This window comes from Macaca nemestrina, chromosome 9, assembly GCF_043159975.1.
Source record: "Macaca nemestrina isolate mMacNem1 chromosome 9, mMacNem.hap1, whole genome shotgun sequence".
NCBI lineage: Eukaryota > Metazoa > Chordata > Mammalia > Primates > Cercopithecidae > Macaca > Macaca nemestrina.
The window spans coordinates 106,574,372-106,596,252 of NC_092133.1; the positions used below are offsets into that span (position 1 = coordinate 106,574,372).

The 21,881-nt window shown below is 37.8% G+C and overlaps 1 protein-coding gene across 1 annotated transcript in view; it reads left to right on the forward strand.

Annotated features, from left to right (window-relative positions):
• Positions 1-131: 131 nt before the first annotated feature.
• The window catches only part of LOC139356369 (X-linked retinitis pigmentosa GTPase regulator-like), a 72,532-nt gene continuing 50,782 nt past the window's right edge, over positions 132-21,881 (forward strand). Inside the window, 8 exon segments of the mRNA XM_071070190.1 lie at positions 132-495; positions 4,334-4,459; positions 4,905-4,995; positions 6,796-6,860; positions 8,901-9,059; positions 10,415-10,429; positions 10,432-10,563; positions 17,138-17,307. Coding sequence (XP_070926291.1) covers positions 468-495; positions 4,334-4,459; positions 4,905-4,995; positions 6,796-6,860; positions 8,901-9,059; positions 10,415-10,429; positions 10,432-10,563; positions 17,138-17,307 — 786 coding nt within the window. The 5' untranslated portion in view covers positions 132-467.

The window sequence follows — 21,881 nt, forward strand, 5'->3', positions numbered from 1 at the left end:
CATAATTATGTGTCGATGTTTGCTTATGTCACGGGGTATGAGATTTGTGACGTCTGCCACTCATGGCAGGGTCCCTGCGGCACCTGGACCTCCAGCGGCACGAGGGCGTTGACTCCACGGCATCACTGCGCGGCGTGGCCGCCTCTCTGCTCCAGGCCGCCAGAGGGCGCGTAGTCACTACCGCCCCTCCGCTGTGCCTGAGTCTACCCGTTACTAGCCACCCGGCCTCCGTTCTCCTCCCCAGCGGCGCCTGCCCCGCCTTGCATTCCCAAGCTCCGCCCCCGTTGCCCCTAGCGGCTGTTTGTTGACTTCCGGGAGCGCGGTTGTAGTTGATCCACGGAGTTTCGCCATGCGGAACTGGGGGGCTTTTGCGGCCCGCGTCGGGGCGGAGTAGCTGCCTTAGCCCCGACCAAACCGTCCTCTACAGCCTCCTGTCCCAGGCGCAGGCTGCCCGTACCGCCCTTGGCATGAAGGAGCCCGAAGAGCTGTTGCCCGGTGAGTCGCGCCCGCGCCGGTGGCGGAAGGCCGGGAGGGAGGGTCCGCGGGCGGGCGGGCGGGCCCCGCCTCCGGATCGGCCCTGTGAGGGGACAGGCCCGAGGCTTGGCGGCCGGACTGGGGCGGGATCGCTGGTTGCGCTCCCACGAATGACTGAGGGCAGAGGACCGCACGGGAAGAACAGGATGGAGGAGAACGGGAAAGAGAGTGCCTGACTTTCTTATGTTTTTAAAATAAGCTTTTGATGAGATTCTTGAAGGCGGGACACCTTTTTTTTTATTTTTATTATTTTTTATTTTTTATTTTTGAGACGGAGTTTGGCTCTTGTTGCCAGGCTGGAGTGCAATGGCGCGATCTCGGCTCACCGCAGCCTCCACCTCCCGGGTTCAAGCGATTCTCCTGCCTCAGCCTCCGAGTAGCTGGGATTACAGGCATGCGCCACCACGCCTGGCTAATTTTGTATTTTTAGTAGAGAGGGGGTTTCTCTATGTTGGTCAGGCTGGTCTCGAACTCCTGACCTCAGGTGATCAGCCCGCCTCAGCCTTCCAAAGTGCTGGGATTACAGGTGTGACCCACCGCGCCCGGCCAGGCAGGGACACTTTTTACCTATCTGTAAACTCCCCAAAGTGCAGACTCCAGACTTGTGCACTTTGGAGGTCCTGAGCTCCCGGTTATGTATTGAATGCGGTAAAGAGTGAGTGATCAGGGTTGCGGGGTAAAAGGGGATACAGGAAATAAATTGGAAAAGAGGAAGAAGAGGGACCCTTTAGCGAGTGTTTTTTAGCCTTTTTTTCTGAGCTCTATAGTTAGAAATACTTTTGACATTGTGACCCGATACCCCATACGTACCGTGTAACAGAAATAGATGTCTCGTGATGCAGTCCTTGTTCTAACCACTTAGATTCCGCACACAGCTTTTTGATAATGCATTCTTTTAAAATGCTGATAGTGATCCACTGAATTGATTTTCTGACCCACTAATAGGTCACGACCATGTTGAAAAAACACTGGGTTTGAGCAGAATTATACCCTCACTGAAATATGTATGTTTTCTTCCATGCTCCTGGCCGGAACTTAGATTCCTGTCCTGCAGTTCACAATTTAGTGAGACATACAGGAAGGTGAACAAAATGACCATACAAATTGACAGTAGATGTTACAGGGCCAGAGCAGAGCCACCAAACCTTGGCTTGGGATGAGGGTATCAGGGAAGCCAGGGAAGCCAGGACAAAACAGTTAAAATGTTAAAATAATTCATTCTGGGGAAACTCAGAGTCTGTTCTAGATCCTAGTCGAACTGAGATGCCTCACAATGGTTCTCAAAAAGTTGTCCACAGTGGCTAGTCTCTTGCATATTAATATTTATTATTAATACTTATATTCGCCATGTTTTCCTTTCTGGTGCAAATTAGTTTATGTGTGATCACCCCCCTTGGGATTTCCCCAAAAGCTGGACCTGGCCTACTATTTGGTGTATGTGTGTGTTTAAATGGTTTTTGGGAACTGCTAATTAGTCTCTCTTCAAAATGATCCTGTGCCACAACAGTTTGTGAATACTACTCAAATCAGGTAATGACTTGATGTAAGAATGTTAAATCTCAACATCCCCGTGTACTCCTCTCCCAATCTCCTAGGACTGTGGCATTTTGTGATGTTGTTTTGGGGGGAAAGATAAACCATCCTTTCCCATGTACGACTGACTGTAGTGCATGAGTAAGATGAGAATTAGAAACTTCCTGAGTAGCTGTGTTGAGAGGATCTTTTCATTTTATACTGGATCGCTAAACATTCTGAATTCTCAGAAATCAGGAAAAGCTGAAGTGCTCCTTTGCTGACGACTTGGGTAACCTTTTATATTAACGATGTTGAAAGTTATATTTGACTACCTACTCACCATTATGATGAATTCCTAAACAAAACATTGAACAGTTACGAATATACATGTGTGTAAGGGGGACCCTTTCTGTGTGAAAAGTAGAACACACAATGGCTACTTTGTGCTAGGCAGTGTGGGTAGTGCAGACAGTTTATACCCTCTGTAACCTTAGAAAATAGTTGGAAAAAAACAACATTTGGGGTAACAAATGGTGAACTCTGTGTTTCAACACAGAAAAGCAGTGACTTTTTTTTTTTTTTTTTTTTTTTTGGAGACGGAGTCTCACTCTATCGCCCAGGCTGGAGTGCAATGACGCTATCTTGGCTCACTGCAACCTCCGCCCCTGGGGTTCGTGCAATTGTCCTGCCTCAGCCCCCGAAGTAGCTGGGATTACAGCTGGGATTACAGGTGCCCACCACCATACCCGGCTAATTTTTGCATTTTCAGTCAAGACGGGGTTTCACCACGTTGGCCAGGCTGGTCTCAAACTGCTGACCTCGAGTGATCCACCCGCCTAGGCCTCCCAAAGTGCTGGGATTACAGGCGTGAGCCACTACACCTGGCCAACATTTTTAAAGTATAGCTTTTTATTGCTTTGTGAGGACCTCATCTTACATATTATGCTACCTACCAAGCTCTCTAATCAAACTGTTACACAAATCTTGCTGAGATTTGTAATTTTGCTGATTTGTGTAACAGTTTAATTAGAGAGATTGCTAGGTAGTACAATTATTTGCCATATAAATTCTACAAATCACATAGTTCAGAGAAGCCAGTGATCATTTCCAACTCTTATGATGGAGGAAGAGTTTACAGAGGCAGCTATGAGCTACCACTTTGAGGATGCTAGGCCCTGAGCTAAGTTCTTTATTCATGTCATCTCATTTAATCCTTACAACAACCTTTGAATACCTAGTTGCCTTTAAAGCCTGTTTTTTTTTTTTTTTTTTTTTTTTTTTCCTAGCTGCTTTCCCTTGGTTCAAATGAAAGAGATAGTGGTGGAGTAATTTGTTTCTCTCTGTGCTGTCTCTGGTTTTATGGGTATTCATTGGGATTACCAACAGAGAAAGTAAGAGTTCACCATTTTGTCCAGTTGTCGTGGTTCACGTCTGTAATCCCAGCACTTTGGGAGGCTGAGGCAGGAACCCAGGAGTTTGAGACCTGAGCCTAAGCCCAGGAGTTTGAGACCAGCCTGGGCAACATGCTAAAACCCCGTCTGTGCAAAAATTACAAAATTTAGCTGGACATGGTGGCACACGCCTATAGTCCTAGCTACTCTGGAGGCTGAGGTGGGAGGATTGCTTGGGCCCAGGAGGTCGAGGCGGCAGTTAGCCGTGATTGGGCCACTGCGCTTCAACCTGGGTGACAGAGTGAGACCCTGTCTCAACAAAAATAAAAAGAGTTCACCATTTGGGCTAACGTTGTTTCCCTTGCATAAGAACGCTGGAGGTTCCTTGGAAAAACTGGACCAGAGAAAATCCAAATTGACTGATAGAGACTCTCCCCATAGATATCCTGATGAAGTTAATGAGGAAGCTAAGTACTGTCCTGTTTTTGTGTTTTGAGAAAAGCTCTCAGTCAGAGGCCAGACCATGAGGTGTTAAGCAGAGCAAGACTAGCACAAATTGTACCATTTCATTCCAGGGAATAGACATCTACTTGGTGACAGCAGAACTATTAGTAATAGATGACTGCCTTCCTTGTGATAGTGTATTTCTTACTTTGTGCCAGTATATGAGTAATACATGTTCAATCTAGTAGATTTCAGAGGTAAAACTATAATGGAGTCTGAGGAATAAGAAAGACTGAATTAAGGTGGAAGAAGGAAGGCTTAAACATTGCCAGAGTGGGGGCAAAGCTGTCATGAAACAAGAGGTTTGTATGGATAAATTACTGAAAAGGTATTTAAATAACAGGCAACATAGTAAAAGTTATAAAATAGAGACCATCTTATATTTGCAGATTCGGGTGCTGTGTTTACATTTGGGAAAAGTAAATTTGCTGAAAATAATCCCAGTAAATTCTGGTTTAAAAATGATGTCCCTGTACATTTTTCATGTGGAGATGAACATACTGCTGTTGTTACCAGTTAGTATTACAATCCTGAATGAGGACAGTAATACTTAGAAAATTCTAAATATAATGTTATAGATACGCTGCTGTGTTTTAAACATGTTGAAAATATATCATAAGTGTTGTTTTTTACTTTGCCAGAGAATTCTTCACAAAATAAGTCATCAGGAGTGTCTTTTAAATTTTAAGTTTCTTTAGTATATTTAAGTATGATTTTCTATACACACAACTTTCTTGAAATGAATCTATTTCAATATAATTAAAAAACTGTTACTGTATAATTTTAGAAACTCTTTCCCACCTAATAGACTCTGTTTATACATAGATGAACAAGGTAACTTGTTTCAACACAGAAAAGCAGTGACATTTAAAAAGTATAGCTTTTTATTGCTTTGTGATGACTCATCTTACATTGTGTGAAAAATGCTTCAGTTGATTATTTCTTTTTCCGTCCCACCAGGAAATAATAAACTTTACGTGTTTGGTAGTAACAACTGGGGTCAGTTAGGATTAGGATCAAAGTCAGCCATCAGCAAGCCAACATGTGTCAAAGATTTGAGATCTTTTTACCTTTTCACAAACTGTATAAAGTGTTTTTATGTTGACTGTGTACTTCTTTAATGTCATAAATAATAAAGCCTTTAGTTGTTTATTTTCTGACATTTGCTTGAATATTATTAGCATTTAACTTATCTTTTATATGATATTCAGAACTGCTTTTGTATGTTAGGGTCTAAAAATCAGATTGATTTTAAGTCCAGGCACCACAAAGGAAGTAATGATTTTACAGTATTGCATTTGAACATCCCCCCTCCTTTTTTTTTTTTTTTTTTTTTTGCTTGTTTGTAAAACTACTTACATATTACTGTTATTGTATATATAGAGAACAAACGTATGTTAGAATTTTGAGCTTTTCTCATTTAATAGAGTTGTGGACATTATGCTTCTATTTAGTTGCTGGTTTTATAAAACATACTTATCCACTTTATATAGTCACTAGGTGAAGTAAACAAAACATCGAGACTAGGGATTGATTAGTACTAGTGTAAAAGAACAACAGGACAAAATATTTGAAATCAGGAGTGTTCCAGAAAATGTTAGATATATAATACCCTTACAAAGCTTTCTGGATGTTATATGCAAAACCTCTGTTTGGGTATAACCTGTGAACATCAGCTAAACTTGAAAGGATGATGGAGATTCCTTGAGATGTAGTAAGAGCAGTATTTTTTATCTTCCTGGCTAAATTTCAATTTCAGCTCAAAATATCAGTGTAGCTTGTCATATTCATGCTGTTTATGGGAATTGTTATGGAACTTTTAAAGTATTCCATGTGTTCAAAAAGTATTTATTGAGCACAGTCTAAGCACTTGGGGATATTCACAGTGACCATGACCCTTACTCTCAAATATCTTATCTAATAGAGAAGCTAACAGAATTGTTTAGACTATGGGATCCTTGAGACCAGGAATTCTATCTTAGTCATCTTTTTGCAGCCCCTATGCCAAGCACTTAGGAGATGTTCTTTAAATGTTTTTTGAATATGTAGATGAATGAATGAACAACTTTGATTCATAGGTATATACCTATCAATATTGGTCTTTCAGTTTTTCATTGAATGTGGTAGAAGGTGAGCTTGATAACGGTGATGGCAGGTTAGGTAAGGGATTAGATTGGTGAGGAGGAAGCATAATAGAATACAGTGAGTCTCAGCACATATTAACTACCTGTGAAGTTGTTTTTTTTTTTTTTTTTTTTTTTTTTTTTTTGAGACAGGGTCTCGCTCTGTTGCCCAAGCTGGAGTGCAATGGCGTGATCTCTGATTACTGCAGCCTCAACCTCCTGGGTTCCAGCCATCCTCCCACCTCAGCACCCCCTCTCCGAATAGCTGAAACTACAGGCATGCACCACCACACCCAGCTAATTTTTGTGTTTTTTTTGTAGAGATGGTGTTTCACCGTGTTGCTCAGGCTGGTCTGGAACTCCTGAGTTCAAGCCATCCGCCCGTCTCAGCTTCCCAAAGTGCTGGGATAATAGGTGTGAGCCCCCGCACCTGGCCTACCTGTGGAGTTTAAAAATATACATATATAGATGTCTAGCCCCTACTTTAGACCCACTGACTCAGATTCCCTAGGGATGGGGCTAAGATATCTATATTGTATTCAAGCTCCACTGGTTATGATGGTACACAACCAGTTCTGAAAACCTCTGGTTTGCTAGTTAAGAACATTGACTTTGGAATCAGACAAGCCTGCTATTAAATCTCGGTTCTATCACTTAGTTACCATTTGTCCTGGACTACTGTTCATTTTCATTGCTGTAAAATAATTGTCCCATTTTTAAATATTTTTAGCTCTAAAACCTGAAAAGGTGAAATTAGCTGCCTGTGGAAGGAACCACACCCTGGTGTCAACAGGTATAGTGCTCAACCTGTATGATTTCCTGCCTGACTTTGAGAACTGAGGTCTCATTCCAGTAACGTGGTTTTGTAAAATTAATAGAGATTATACTTTGGCAACAGTAAAATTAGGGTTTTTGAAAATGTCAATGGGTAGTACACATTTGCCTTTGCAAATATACACATAAATGTCAAATGGCTGAAGAAAAAGCTTCTTTTCTTGGATTATATCATGGGACAGCATCTCCTAACCTGTGTGTCCACCTTAGGGGCTGGTTATTCCTGTTCTTGCTCTTCTAGAACTCTTCCTTACTAAGGTTGAGTGGAAGGCACCCGGAAGGCTGTTGATGTGAGCGAGCACAATTCCCATCAAAACCCATACCAGCTTTTGTGTGTGTATGTGTGTTTGTAGAAATTAACAAAGTGCTTCTAAAATTTATATGGAAAACAATTGACATAGAAGAGCCAAAACAATTTTAAAAAAAACAAAATTAGAGGACTGGGACTACCTGATTTCAAGACTCACTGTAAAGCTGCCGTAATCAAGACGGTGTGGTATTGGCAAAAAGATAGACAAAGATTAATGGAACAGAATAGAGTCTGCAAGTAGACCCGTATATATATGCCCACTTGATTTTTGGCAGAGATGCGAAATTCAATAGAGAAAGAGTAGTATCTTCAGCAAATGCTGCGGTAACAACTAGACCTCCAGGACCTGACCACTGAGCAGTTCTTCCTACCACCTTCCCCCTGCCCCTGCCCCGCGCCCCCAACCACTTATTCTGTCTTCAGGATGTTTTCACTGTGTCAGCTGCTCTCCACCTCTCCATACCTTTCCCTTTCTGAAGTGTCTTTTCTCTTTCTCTTAGGCTTTTCAGATTATCTTTTGAGATCCCATTAAGTGTTACTTCTTCCATGGAACATTTTGTGACTGTTCAACTTTGTGTTCATTTATTTGTTTGAATTATTTCAATCTCACCAACTCTGGTTTGCTCCATGTGTGTTAAATTGTGCACTCCAATTTCTCGTGACCTTGTATGTATTTTCCATTTGAAAGCTAATCTTGTTTCCCCGATTAGGTTTCCTCTTTTCTTAAAAACAAAAAATAAAAATAACAATAACTTTAAAATTTTTACTAACTCAGGCTGATTCTGCCCTCATTTCACCCTATAATTTAGCAAGGCTTTAACTTCGTGTATATGTTTATGACGTAGCTAACTAATTATGTGTTAAAAATCTTCATTAATTTACAACTTACTGGAAATGTATATAATCTAGGCATGATGTACTTTTTATTTAATTAACAGAGTAATTAACAAACATTTTTACGTACTTTAAATGAGGCAAATGCTGTTCTAAGAATTTTACAAATCTCAGCTAATTCAGTCTTCATAACAACTCTTATGAAGTAGGTACTATTATTATTCCCATTTTATAGATGAGGAAAATGAGGCACACAGAGGTTATGGCTTGCCCAAAGTCCCACAGCTTTGGTAAGTGGTAAGCCAGAATTTGCACCCAAGCAGTCTGGCTCTGGAGTCTTTCCTCCTAAACAGAGTGCTATAGTGACTTCTTATTTAGCTAGGAAGTTAAAATGAATACAACATAGAATTATCATGTTTCTAATTAGATTCTTCTTGGATTTGCCTCATTTTACTTATTTATACTATATCTTAGCTTTAATGGGTACAGAAGTTAAAATTAATAGACACATCTCTTTTAAAATAGATTTGCATTTTAAACTAGTTTGGAAGTTACTTTCCCTGTTTTTACTCTGAATTAATAAAGTACTATATTAGCAAGAAATACGTTCCATTCATTCTGTTCATTTCAGTTGCTAGTTACATTCTAGATTGATTTTTAACATCTCACAAAAATATGTGACCTTGCTTGTTTTGTTGTATTTTGACGATGAAATGAAGTTGTCTCCCAAATAATAGGATAATGATAGCTTTCAACTTTCTTCACTGTTAAAAGAGGAAATCGCTGCTATACACTGACCTGTCTCATAAAAAGGGGGACTCTATAGTCTGTTGATGTTTTCTTTTCCATGTGCAGAAGGAGGCAATGTATATGCAACTGGTGGAAATGATGAAGGACAGTTGGGGCTGGGTGACACTGAAGAAAGAAACACTTTTCATGTAATTAGCTTTTTTACATCCGAGCATAAGATTAAACAGCTCTCTGCTGGATCTAATACTTCAGCTGCCCTAACTGGTGAGGCTTGTTTCTTTTTCAGTCTGGGACACATTCCTTTCCTGTAGATCAATATATGCCAACTCAGTAAACTGAAGGGAGCATTGCTGTTTAGTTTTCTTTCATTGACTATCTATGTGTTTTCAGAAAACATTTAAAATATAACTTTAAATCTTGACATACTGCAATTTTATGCTTATTTATGCTTATTTTATGCTTATTTGTGCTTATTTAAATATACATTTAAAAAGTAATTGGCAAATAAGCTCTAAGCTATGCTCTCCATCTACTCCTTTAGATATTCTTAAATATTATTTTCATTGTGTGCTCTTAAAGTTCTACTTACAGTTTTAGCTGAAGTTGCTATCAGAAACATCCACAGAAATCTATTGCAGCATATGGTGTTAAAATGTGATTTGTAACAGTCATTGTACCTCTCTGCCCTCCCTACCAAAAGCCCATATGAGACATTTCTTTAAAATTTGGAGCCAAGATCAGCTTGATCTCACTGAAGCTGCTGGTTAGCTGCTTTGTTTCAAGCAGGAGACTATGTAACATCCGGTGTTACTCTATCAGGAAAGTCAGAGTTGTATCTGAAGCTCTATCCTTTGGATTTTGTCAGCCCTTAAGTTAGCATTTTGACATCCTTTCAGTTGTTATTTTCATTTATTTGTTTTGCATTACTAAACCACTTCAAAATTTAAATTATTTAAAATATATAAATAAATCTTGAGAATTCCTTTCTAAAATATTTTTCCTAGATTTTTTTCTGACATCAAAACCCTTATCAGAAATTATATAAGTTACCTATTTTTGAGATGTTTTACATGATATTATATCTTCATCCTCTAAGGCTAGCTTCTGTGTTTTCAGGTTTAAATTGTAAGGAAAAAAATATGTAGTGGAATACATTTCTTCTCTTCTTTTTTCCAAAACATCATTTCCACAGCACTCTCAAGAGCAAGGTCTTCCAGGCTTTTTTGACCTGCAGGTGTCTAATGTGACCGGTGCTGTCTTTCAGTTCAGTTGCAGGTAGACTGCTTGGAAGGAGGAGAACATTTCTGTTTAGAGACATTAGAATGGGAAAGGGTGATGGTAGGAAAGGGCATTCTGTCTTTGCTATTGAGATAAAAATATGGCCAGGACTAAAGTGATTTACAATCAGGCTGTTCTGTGTTCTTTATCATTATAGAAGTATTTCACAATATAAATTGAACTCTTAAGTAGCTAACTGGTGTAAATGTCTTAGTAGTACTTTATTGTTAAGATACATAATTTTTATGAACTATAAAATAAATGGTCTTTTGGATGTATAATAGCTTCAGAGCCTGACTACCTTTTAAAACCTTTTCTCCCCCTTGTATTTTTCTTTGTAGAGGATGGAAGACTTTTTAATGGGGTGACAATTCTGAAGGGCAAATTGGTTTAAAAAATGTAACTAATGTCGGTGTCCCTCATCAAGTGGCCATTGGAAAACCTGTCTCCTGGATCTCTTGTGGATATTACCATTCAGCTTTTGTAACAAGTAAGACACATTTTGAAGTCATCATGTTATCTCCCACTTCTGTGTTATTATTAAATTAATAATGAAATGATGTAACATATTCTCTGGTTCTATAGAAATAATGCCATGGTTGTTCATGTAATGAAATTGTTTTGGTCTGTTTTAGGTCACAGTATTTCCCCATTTATATAATATATATAATATATATAAATATAATTTCAAACTGTGTCTGACATGATCACTTTTTAGGTGAATATAGAGAGCTCAGCGTGGGATATGGTTTCCTTTGGGAGGACTTTCTCAGCATTCCCAACTTCTCCCTTTCCTGGACCTACTGGCAACCTTTTCTATCTTAGTTAAAATATTTGAAATGTTGGGCTCTAGCTGTTATAGTCTATATCTACACTAGTAATAACAGAGGAAGTGTGATTATGACTTTTCATCTAATTGATGGGATTTTTTAATAGTAAAAATACCTAGAGGAAATAGTTTATGGACCCTCTTAGACAAATCTTTAAAGATTTATTTTATGCATTTACTCTTTATTTCATGTACCACAGACTCGGGGTTAGAAAGTGGTAATTCACCCATCTCAGTGCCCCCCAAAGTTACCAGTGAATTGGCAGCAGCATGATACCAAGAGAGAGTAAACCTGACTTTGTCAGTATTTGTCACCACTGCATCCCTGGTGTCTTGAACAAACTGATAATCAATAAATATTATTGAATGAAGGAGAAAGTGAATGAAGGAGAAAGTGAATGAATGATGAATTGATTGCATTCCTTGGGGCAACACTACCTACCAACTTATTGGCAACTTTTGGCTCCTGGGGTTGGTATAGTCTGTACTTGCTTTGTTCATGAAACAAAAAACAGGAAACAAAAACACAAATGGGAAAAAAAGGCAGCCAAATGATAAAAATACCAAGCAAAAGCATTGTTTTGTATTTTGACTTTAAGAAAACTGCCAGAATGAATTGTGTGAATGAACTCTGCATTAGCCATTAGGTGAACAAGTGGAATAGTTCATCTTAACCAACAGGCATTACATTGAGCTTTTTTTTTTTTTTTTTGGTGTGTTTTTATGCTTTTTAAAAAAATTAAAACCCAGCTTTATTGAGGTATAATTCACATACCCTACAATTCACCCATTTAAGGTAGATGATGGAATGTTTTTTAGCATATTCACAGGTTTGTACATAAAATGAACTTTTATACCGAGCATTTTGCTGAGATTCATTTACATCAGCTGATATGAACTGTCAGTAATTTTCACACTAGCCATTATTTTATGACTTTAATCACTTAAAGCAACTTTTTACAAATTTTGGAAATAACTCATGTATAAGGGGTTTTACTTAATATGTATTTCATGATAGATGAAAGTGTTACATAGAAAAGCATTTTTTTTCTCTGTTGAATTTGTAGATCAGAAAAAGCAGATTCTTTATTTTTAATTTTTAGTATTTGTGGGTACATAATATATATATATATAGTGGGTACATTATATATATATATGTAGTGGGTACATTTTATGTATATATATATGGAATACCTGAGATTTTTTATACAGGCATGTGATGGGTAATAATCACGTCGTGGAGAATGGGGTGTCCATCCCCTCAAGCATTTACCCTTTGTGTTACAAACAATCCAATGATACTCTCTTAGTTATTTTAAGATGTACAATTATTTTGATTGTAATCATCCTGTTGTGCTGTCAAATACTAGATATTATTATTTCTAATTTTTGGACCCATTAACCTACCCTCCTACACACACCCCACTCCCCTTTCTAGCCTTTGGTAACAATCCTTCTACTCTTTATTTCCATGAGTTTGTTTTGATTTTTACATCCTACAAGTAAGTGAGAACATGCAGTATATGTCTTTCTGTGCCTGTTTTATTTCATTTAACATAATGACTTCCAGTTCCATCCATGTCATTGCAAATGACTGGATCTCATTCTTTTTCATGGCTGAATAGTACTCTATGGTGGATAAGTACCACATTTTTTCTTTTTTTTGAGACAGAGTCTTGCTCTTTTGCCCAGGTTGGAGTACAGTAGTGCAATCTCAGCTCACTGTATCCTCCGCCTCCCGGGTTCAAGTGATTCTCCTGCCTCAGCCTCCTGAGTAGCTCATATTACAGGCGCCAACCATCATGCCCAGCTAATATTTTTGTATTTTTAGTAGCAACAGGGTTTCACCATGTTGGTCAGTCTGGTCTTGAACTCCTGACCTCAGGTGATCCGCCCACCTTGGCCTCCCAAAGTGCTGGGATTACAGGTCTGAGCCACCGCGTCCAGCTCCACGTTTTCTTTATTCAGTCATCTGTTGATGAACACTTAGGTTGCTTCCAAATCTTGGCTATTGTGAACAGTGCTGCAACAAACATGGGAGTGCAGATATCTCTTTGATATACCAGTTTCTGTTCTTTGGGTATATACCCAGCAGTGGGATTGCTGGATCATATGGTAGCTCTGTTTTTAATTTTTTGAGGAACCTCCAAACAGAATAGTTTATTTCCTAATAAAAATGCAGAACATATTACTAAGATAGTTACGTTTAAGACTTCCTACAGATTTTTCACCTACTAGTATGTTTAAATGCTCATGTTCGTATTTTAAATTCGTGTTCTCAATTCAAGTTCATATTATAAATTATATAAAATATTCAATTTTTAGATGTTATAGGTAAAAATCTATGGAGTTTTCAGGTATTATCCCTGATTTCTGTGTCTTTTCATCTGATATGTTAATGGTTGGGTCTGAGCATTTCAACCAATGATTCACTGATTTAGGTGTAGTACAATAGGGGATATAAGCAAATGAGTTGGGGTCATGGAAACTGGGGGCAGGAATTTGTGGAGCAATCTTCAGAGACTGGAGAATAGAGACTTGGCAGTGTGCTTAAGATCAGAATCCTGGGGAAGGTAGCTATCAGAGCCAGGTAGATAGTTTGAAGAATCCAGATTTTATAAAAATTAATAGACCTAAGTGAAGTAGATATAATTGATATGAAATGACCTATTTGTTCTTCATGATAAATGTTATTTTATTTTTTATATATAAATAAGAAAAAGACCTTGAAATTAAATGAAACATTTTATATGGATTAAAAGCACTCACCTTCCCCTTTAAGGAAGGTCCTACTGATAAGCTACAGGAAAATATCTTCTTACCCTTAATAGCAAGCTCGTCCAACCCGCAGCCCAGGATGGCTTTGAATGTGGCCCAACACAAATCGTAACCCTTCTTAAAACATGAGATTTATGCACAGCCCTTTTCTTTTTTTAGCTCATCAGCTATCGTTAGTGTTAGTGTATTTAATGTGTGGCCGAAGACAGTTCTTCCAGTGTGGTCCAGGGAAGCCAAAAGATTGGACACCCCTGCTTTATAGGTAAAACATTTTACTTTAAAAAGTTGACACTGTGAGAAACCTCAGCAACTTACTATGTAAAAGTCATTTTAAATGCTATTTCTTACAATACCAAGTTGATTAAAATGTAGTACCTGCCCTTCTGGAGTTTACAGTCAAACTATAGGATGTATAGTTTTCCATGTACAAAGCATTTTCAAGTACAAATAGATTTCATTTAATCTCCCAACCACTCTGAGAGAGAGGTGGTGGTATCTCTGATTCCGTATATGCAGGCAGGATTCGAACACAGTTTTATTCAAGGTGATGCTGCAATTGAGTTGCACAATCAGAATTTGAACTCCAGTCTTCCAGCTCTAAAAGCCAGAACAACTTCTACTGACATACAGTTTCTCTCCATGTACAAGAGGAAGAGGAGGATGTGGTAGCAGCTACTAATGACCAGGCACTGATTGTGTTCTAAGTGCCTTTGAATGCATTAATTCAGTTATTCCTATGAAACAACCCTATCACGTAGGCACTTTTATCCCCATGTTACAGGCCTAGCGATTGAACAACTTGCTCAGTATGATTGAGTAAGTGGCAGAATCCAGATGCAAACAAGGCAGTCTGACTCGGTAGCACATACTTTTCACTACTGTGCTAGACCAATAACTGCAATATACAGCAGACCATGATTGGTAACATAAGACATTTGATAGCAGAATCTTACGTGAGATCAAGAAAGAAAAAATATTATTTCTTGTTAAGGACATCAGGACATATTTCAGAGAAAGGGTGGTATTTGAGATTAACCATGAAAGATGGAAGCAACTCTGAGAGAGACAGAGATGAGGGAAGAACAATCCAGGCAGAGACAAAAACATGTGCAGAGATAAAGAGACAGAAAAGTAAATCATGTATTTGGAGATTATTGCATAGTTGAGTTTGTTTAGAGGTTGTTTGTTTAGAGGTTAGGGATCATGGATCCTAAAGGAATGTGAACCCCTAAAATGATATGCTAAAATTGGTAGGTGCATTTTTTTCTTTTTTTTTTTTTTGAGCCAGGTCTCAGTCTGTTGCCCAGGCTGGAGTGCAGTGGCATAATCACGGCTCACTGTAGCCTAGACCTTCTGGGCTCGAGTGATCCTCCCACCTCATTCCCCTGAGTAGCTGGGACAAAGATGCATGCCACCACACCCGGCTAATTTTTGTATTCTTTGTAGAGACATGGGTTTCACCATGTTGCCCAGGCTGGTCTCAAACTCTTAGACTCAAGCCATCTGCCAGCCTCGGCCTCCCAAAGTGCTGGGATTACAGGTGTGAGCCATCACACCCTGCTGGGATGTGTACTTTTTTTTATAGAGCTGTCATCAAATTCTCAAGGGAGGATGTGACTCAAAAGAGAGTCACCAGCTTGGGAGTAGATAGAAATATGACTGGTTAGTAGTCCGGGGACCTAATATGGAAGGTCTCTTGTAACAGTCTGCAGTTTATACTTGATACATGTATTTTTTTTTTTATTTGGAAGTGTCATAATTAGAGCCTTGTTTTTGGAAGATATATCTGATATTGTGTGGATATGTTAGACTAGAGGTAGGAAAGACATTTGAGAAACTTGATCCAGGTGAAAATTCATGTTAAGGTGTAAAGGGAATCAGGAATCTATCTATAGACAGAAATGGAGAGAGACTCATCAGGACTTAGGAACCAGTTTCTATGGGAGGCAACAAGCATGGGAGAATGGAAGGGTGCTAACTTACTGGACACCACTTTTGTGTCAGTGTTTGCTAAATACTTCATAGAAAACTGTGGTCCATAAAACTTCATTTTCTGTGCAGATCAATTCAGAAAATCAATATAGCTGTGTTTACAGTATTTGAGCAAGTTTCAAGTGGTGCATATCTTGTGCATTGGCTGTCCCACACCTTCCTGAAATTCCGTGATTTTCTAGGAGGACTCACAGTCTTCAATAGCAGATTATACTTATGAATAAGATTTATTACAGCAAAGGATACAAAGCAAAAAGAAAAAGTGAGGAAAAGATAAGCATCTACAGTGGAGTCCAGAGAAGTCGTGCTTGGACTTCCTAGTACTTTCTCTTAGGAAACCACACAGGGCATGTTTTCTTTTTAGCAGTGAACTACAGGGACATGTGTGGAATGTCTCTGCCCAGGGAAACCCATTCTTGTGCTTCCAGGGGATTTAGCAGGCTTGTCATATAGGCACCACCTGCTAGCAACTGGCCACAGCAGCTGAAACTCAGGACCCTCAATAATGAAGCCAGGTGCGCATCATCAATGTTAATGTTTGTGCAAGCAGCCCTGAGAAACCTAATCTGGCATAGTTCATTGCTCTGGTATATATAACAAAGTCATTAATCATTCATATAAAGAACACTCCAGGGGCCACCTTCTCAGGGGTTGGGCAAGGATCAATCATGGTTCTCTCAGAGACTTACAAAGAATAAGCAAGCAGATCTGCTCTGTTGTCTCTTTGCTGATACCAATGGTGATGTGTTACTATGTCATTCTTGAGATTGGACCATATACTTACACAAGATTTTTAAATTCTACTTTATAGAACTCAGTTAATTGCATAGAAATGAATAAGAAAGTTCTTGCTTTCAAGAAGTTCACAGTCATAATACAGTGTGATAAATGTAATAAAGCAGCAAATTAATAGTGTTAGTATGGACAGGGCAGTGATTAAGTGTCAGGAACTCTTTGGTAAGCGTCTTTGGAGGAAATGCCATCTAAATGGGTAAAATCTGCTATGTTAGGATTTACTTAACATATTTACTACACACATAAGTGAGTTTTCTAAACCAGTTTCATATAAAGCAATTATTTATTCATTTATTCCACAAGTATTAAATGCTTGTTCTAGACACTGCTAGGTTTTGGGGATACCGTAGGGAGCAAGACAAAATTCGTGTTTTTATGGGAGCTTTAAGTAAGTAGAAGACACAAGATATTCTTCACTTTTGTGAAAGCACTAAAATTATTTCTAGTTGTTTATTAGTAGTGGTAGTCATGAATTTTTCATGAAAATTACTGGATTAAAATAATCAAGGGGAAAAGAAAATCTAGCTTTATTTCCTTATCATACAGTGAAAATATCTCAAGAAAGGTCAAATGTATTAAGTTATCCTTGTCAAAACATTTTTTTGAAGGTAAGATCAGCTTTTTGTTCATATGTATGTCATCACTAATCACTGTACTTTTCCTTCAATAGCAGATGGTGAGCTATATATGTTTGGAGAACCTGAGAATGGGAAGTTAGGTCTTCCTAATCAGCTCCTGAGCAATCACAGAACACCCCAGCTGGTGTCTGAAATTCCTGAGAAGGTGATCCAAGTAGCTTGTGGCGGAGAGCACACTGTGGTTCTCACAGATATGGATGGAGTCCACTGTTCTGTTCCCTGCTTTCTGTGGAGACTAATGAAATTTTTTTAGTGTTCATTTTTTTTTATTGTGGTAAGAATACTTGCTATAAGAACTACCTTCTTAATAGATTTTTAAGTGTATAATACAGTATTTTTATATGTAGGCACCACTATTGTACAGCAGATGTCTGAAACTTATCTTGAATAACTGAAACTTCATGCCCACTGTACGGTAACTCGTCTTTCCCGCCTCCCCTCAGCTCCTGGCAACCACCATTCTGTTCTTAGCCTCTATGAGTTTGACTCTTAGACACCTCGTGTCAGGTGGCTTTGCATCTCTTTCCATTAAGATTCTCACTTTTGGGGCCTGGTGCAATGGCTGACACCTGTAATCCTAGCATCTTGGGAGGCCAAGGCAAGCAGATCTCTTCAGCCCAGGAGTTTGAGACCAGCCTGAGCAACATGGTGAAACCCCAACTTTACTAAAATTAGCCAGGTGTGGTCTCAGCTAGACCTTGTCTCCAAAAAAAAAAAAAAAAAAAAAAAAACCCAAAAAGATTCTCACCCTTTATTTCTATACTTAATATATATTTCTGGTCTATGAAATAATTTTTTTAAGTAGAAAAAAATGAATTCTGTTAATGTAATTTATATTTTCATGACTTTAACTTTTTTTTTTTTTTGAGACGGATTTCACTCTTGTCATCTAGGCTGAAGTGCAACGGCCCGATCTCAGCTCACTGCAGCCTCTGCTTCCTGAGTTCAAGCAATTCTCCCGCCTCAGCCTCCTGAGTAGCTGGGATTACAGGCGCCCACTACCATGCCCTGCTAATTTTTGTATTTTTAGTAGAGAGGGGGTTTTGCCATGTTGGCAAGACTGCCTCGAACTCCTAACCTCAGGTGATTCACCCTCCTCGGCCTCCCAAAGTGTTGGGATTACAGGCGTGAGCCACCACATCTGGCCTGACCTTAACATTTTTAACGGCAACATATTCCATTATTTTTAGCTCATTTTCAGGGACAAACAATTTTTCTTATATATATGTTTTCTATATTTATCTAAAATCGACATTTTTCCTGAAATGCCTTCTTTTGGAGAAGCTTTTTGTTCAAGCTATTTTCTACATGACATTGATAATTCTTTTTTTTGTGATATTTACAGTGTATAACTTGGGAATTTCTTTGTAGTTGTATGTTCTGTTATAGTAATTTATTAAAAAGTGGTAAGGTTTTAAATTACAGATAATAAAATAAAGTTAGGACCTTAATAGTGATGTTACTTTTGGAATCTGAATTTCATATTTGTTATGACATGTCATTTCTCACAATTCTAATCACTGTATTGAAATATACTCACTACTTGCTAATATGTTTACTAAATTGATGCTTCCAAATTTTTTTTGACATTAGATTTATTTTAGATGAGTAATGTACATAATAAAATTAGGTAGTGAATTATTATATTTTTTGCACAAAAATTAATAGTTTGTGAAGTCACCACTTAATCTTTAGTAGCCCAAAGTTAGAAATGTTGCAGATAAATTTTGAATAATATCCAATTCTAAGATGATATGCCTAATGTTGCCAGGTAAGTGAAGAATATTTTATCTTTATATTTTTCTCTCTGATGTTACTTTTCCTCAACTTCCTGTTCCAGCCCCAGTCATGGTTATTAAGCTTTAGTTACTAGATGGAATCTTTTCTAAGTTAGAATAAATTTTTTTTCAAAACTTATACTCTAAATTTGGAAATAATTCTGAGGTTTAAGATTTTTTTTGAATTCCTGTTGAAAAAGTGAATTTTTATATAATTTCAAAAATGTCCTAAAAATTAAACTTTGAAATTAATTTTTAAACATTATCTGAAAATTCATTCTATAGACAGAAATGCAACTTGATGTGTTACATATTTTCTCTAGTTTATGCAAAGATTATAGAAAGAATGGATAGGTCATTCAGGGTTATTTTAACAGATACAGATGCTGATTGTATAATAATAGTGTCTTCAACCATTCATTATAAAATATTTTTCTATAAAGTGAGCAACAAGATAATCTATGATACTTTTAATGAAAGCTTAATTCTTACTTTTATATTCTTAATTTAAAATAAACACACTTAGGGATGATGTTTTCTTGTGGTTTTAAAGACATTTAGCTTTCTGTGGTCTTTGTTCTGAGCCTAAGTATAATCTTTCCAGAAACTGATTGCTCTCTCCAGATTTTTGCAAGCTTTGGGATCTCATACACCAGGAAAGTTTTTTAAATTATGAGATGCATCTATTTGACAGACCTGGAATAGTTATTGTTTGCCACTAAGATTTCCACTGCAGATGCAAGAAAGAAGTGTCCTTGCGTTTCCTGTCTGATTGTGGCAGCCAACATTGAATGGGGGAATACAGGAGAAAAACTTGGCAATACAGGGAAAAAAAACATGAAGAGAGAATTTTTACAATTCATAAAATAATTTTGTAAACAGTGAAGAGCTTGTGTTACAATCCAGAGAATAACCTAAAATTTGAGTTATGAGAACCAATAAATGGTTGTCAGCTTCTGATTCACATTTGCCTAAATATGGGCATTGAAAAAAATGACTGTTTGCACTATCATATCATAAAATAAGGAATATTTTCAAAATAGAAAGCTCTTAATTGTATAATAAAGGACACCTCCTTCAACTGTATAAATGTATCTGTATGGAAATTTCACTACTTTGCCTGTTTTTCACATTTCTCCATGGACCTGTGCAAGCTTTATTATGAGCCAGCCCTGGTGAGGAACCTGATTCTGGAACACAGTATAGGCAGAATATTAAAAATATTTAGTCCTAGGTGATGAAGAAATGGACCTGAAGAGTATATTGATCATCAGTGTGACTAAATACTAACCTGGATTGCTAAGAGAGTTATGGAATATTTTGTAAGACCTTAAGGAAAGAATAGCTAATCACCTGTTCCAATTTCTTTCACTAAAGAAAAGCACTTGGATTAGATTATTCTATGAAGGGCCTTCCCAGCCTTGTTTTTCTATATGTCTGTAACTCTTACCTTAAAATCTATTAGAGGATCATTCATTAAACTATTTTTAAAACAATTTAGTTCATATCTGATGAATTTATTTCAAATATAATATTTGCACATGACCACGATAGTTTAGAAAATAAAACTGGTTGTAGTGATAGGGTGATTATAGTTTCGCCTTGGGATCAGGGAAACCATGGACCACTGTGGAAAAAGTCTGAGGCTGGAACTTGGTAAAGACTAAGTGAGGCAGAGTGATATTTGTAATTTTGTAAGTCATCCACAGCAGTTACCAACAGATAAGAAAGGCCAGTTGTAAGATGGGGTTCACAATGAAGTCTGGGTCCTGAGGCAAATGAGAATTTATCTTAACTTCTAAGATTATGTTTGGATAAACTTAAGTGTTCTACAGGGTAACAAATTATTCTGAAATCAAATATATTCTGTGAAATTACAGTAATATTGATCTGAAGCTAACTGATCAAATCTGTTTTCCTAATGTAATATTACTTATTAACATTAAATTATGTTGTTAAATGTCACAAAGGTGATATGGCCAAAAATTCTATTGGTTGTTAAATATAATGTCCTTAAATAAGAGCACCTTAGATCATTTTTATAAAATAGAAACTACTGTCATCACTAATATCCAAGCACCTGAATGGGAACCTACCAGGATACGGAACAAAACTTTTGCAACATGATTCAGACTGCCTAAACAGCCTCATTTCACAGGCTAATTGAAGTCAGACAGCCTAAGAAATGTAGAGTAATTGTTGGTTAGCTAGAGATAGATAGTTGTTTTAATTTACCCAGTATTCTACTGTTAAGCTGAACATTTAGAACTGGAAATATGCCATGTGATTATTAATTAAACTAAGATGGTTTTTTAATATATATATATATATTTTAATTTATTATTATTATACTTTAAGTTGTAGGGTACATGTGCATAACGTGCAGGTTTGTTACATATGTATACTTGTGCCATGTTGCTGTGCTGCACCCATCAACTCGTCATTTACATCAGGTATAACTCCCAATGCAATCCCTCCCCCCTCCCCCCTCCCTATGATAGGCCCCAGTGTGTGATGTTCCCCTTCCTGAGTCCGAGTGATCTCATTGTTCAGTTCCCACCTATGAGTGAGAACATGCGGTGTTTGGTTTTCTGTTCTTGTGATAGTTTGCTAAGAATGATGGATTCCAGCTGCATCCAAGTCCCTACAAAGGACTCAAACTCATCCTTTTTTATGGCTGCATAGTATTCCATGGTGTATATGTGCCACATTTTCTTAATCCAATCTGTCACTGATGGACATTTGGGTTGATTCCAAGTCTTTGCTATTGTGAATAGTGCTGCAATAAACATACATGTGCATGTGTCTTTATAGCAGCATAATTTATAATCCTTTGGGTATATACCCAGTAATGGGATGGCTGGGTCATATGGTACATCTAGTTCTAGATCCTTGAGGAATCGCCATACTGTTTTCCATAATGGTTGAACTAGTTTACAATCCCACCAACAGTGTAAAAGTGTTCCTATTTCTCCACATCCTCTCCAGCACCTGTTGT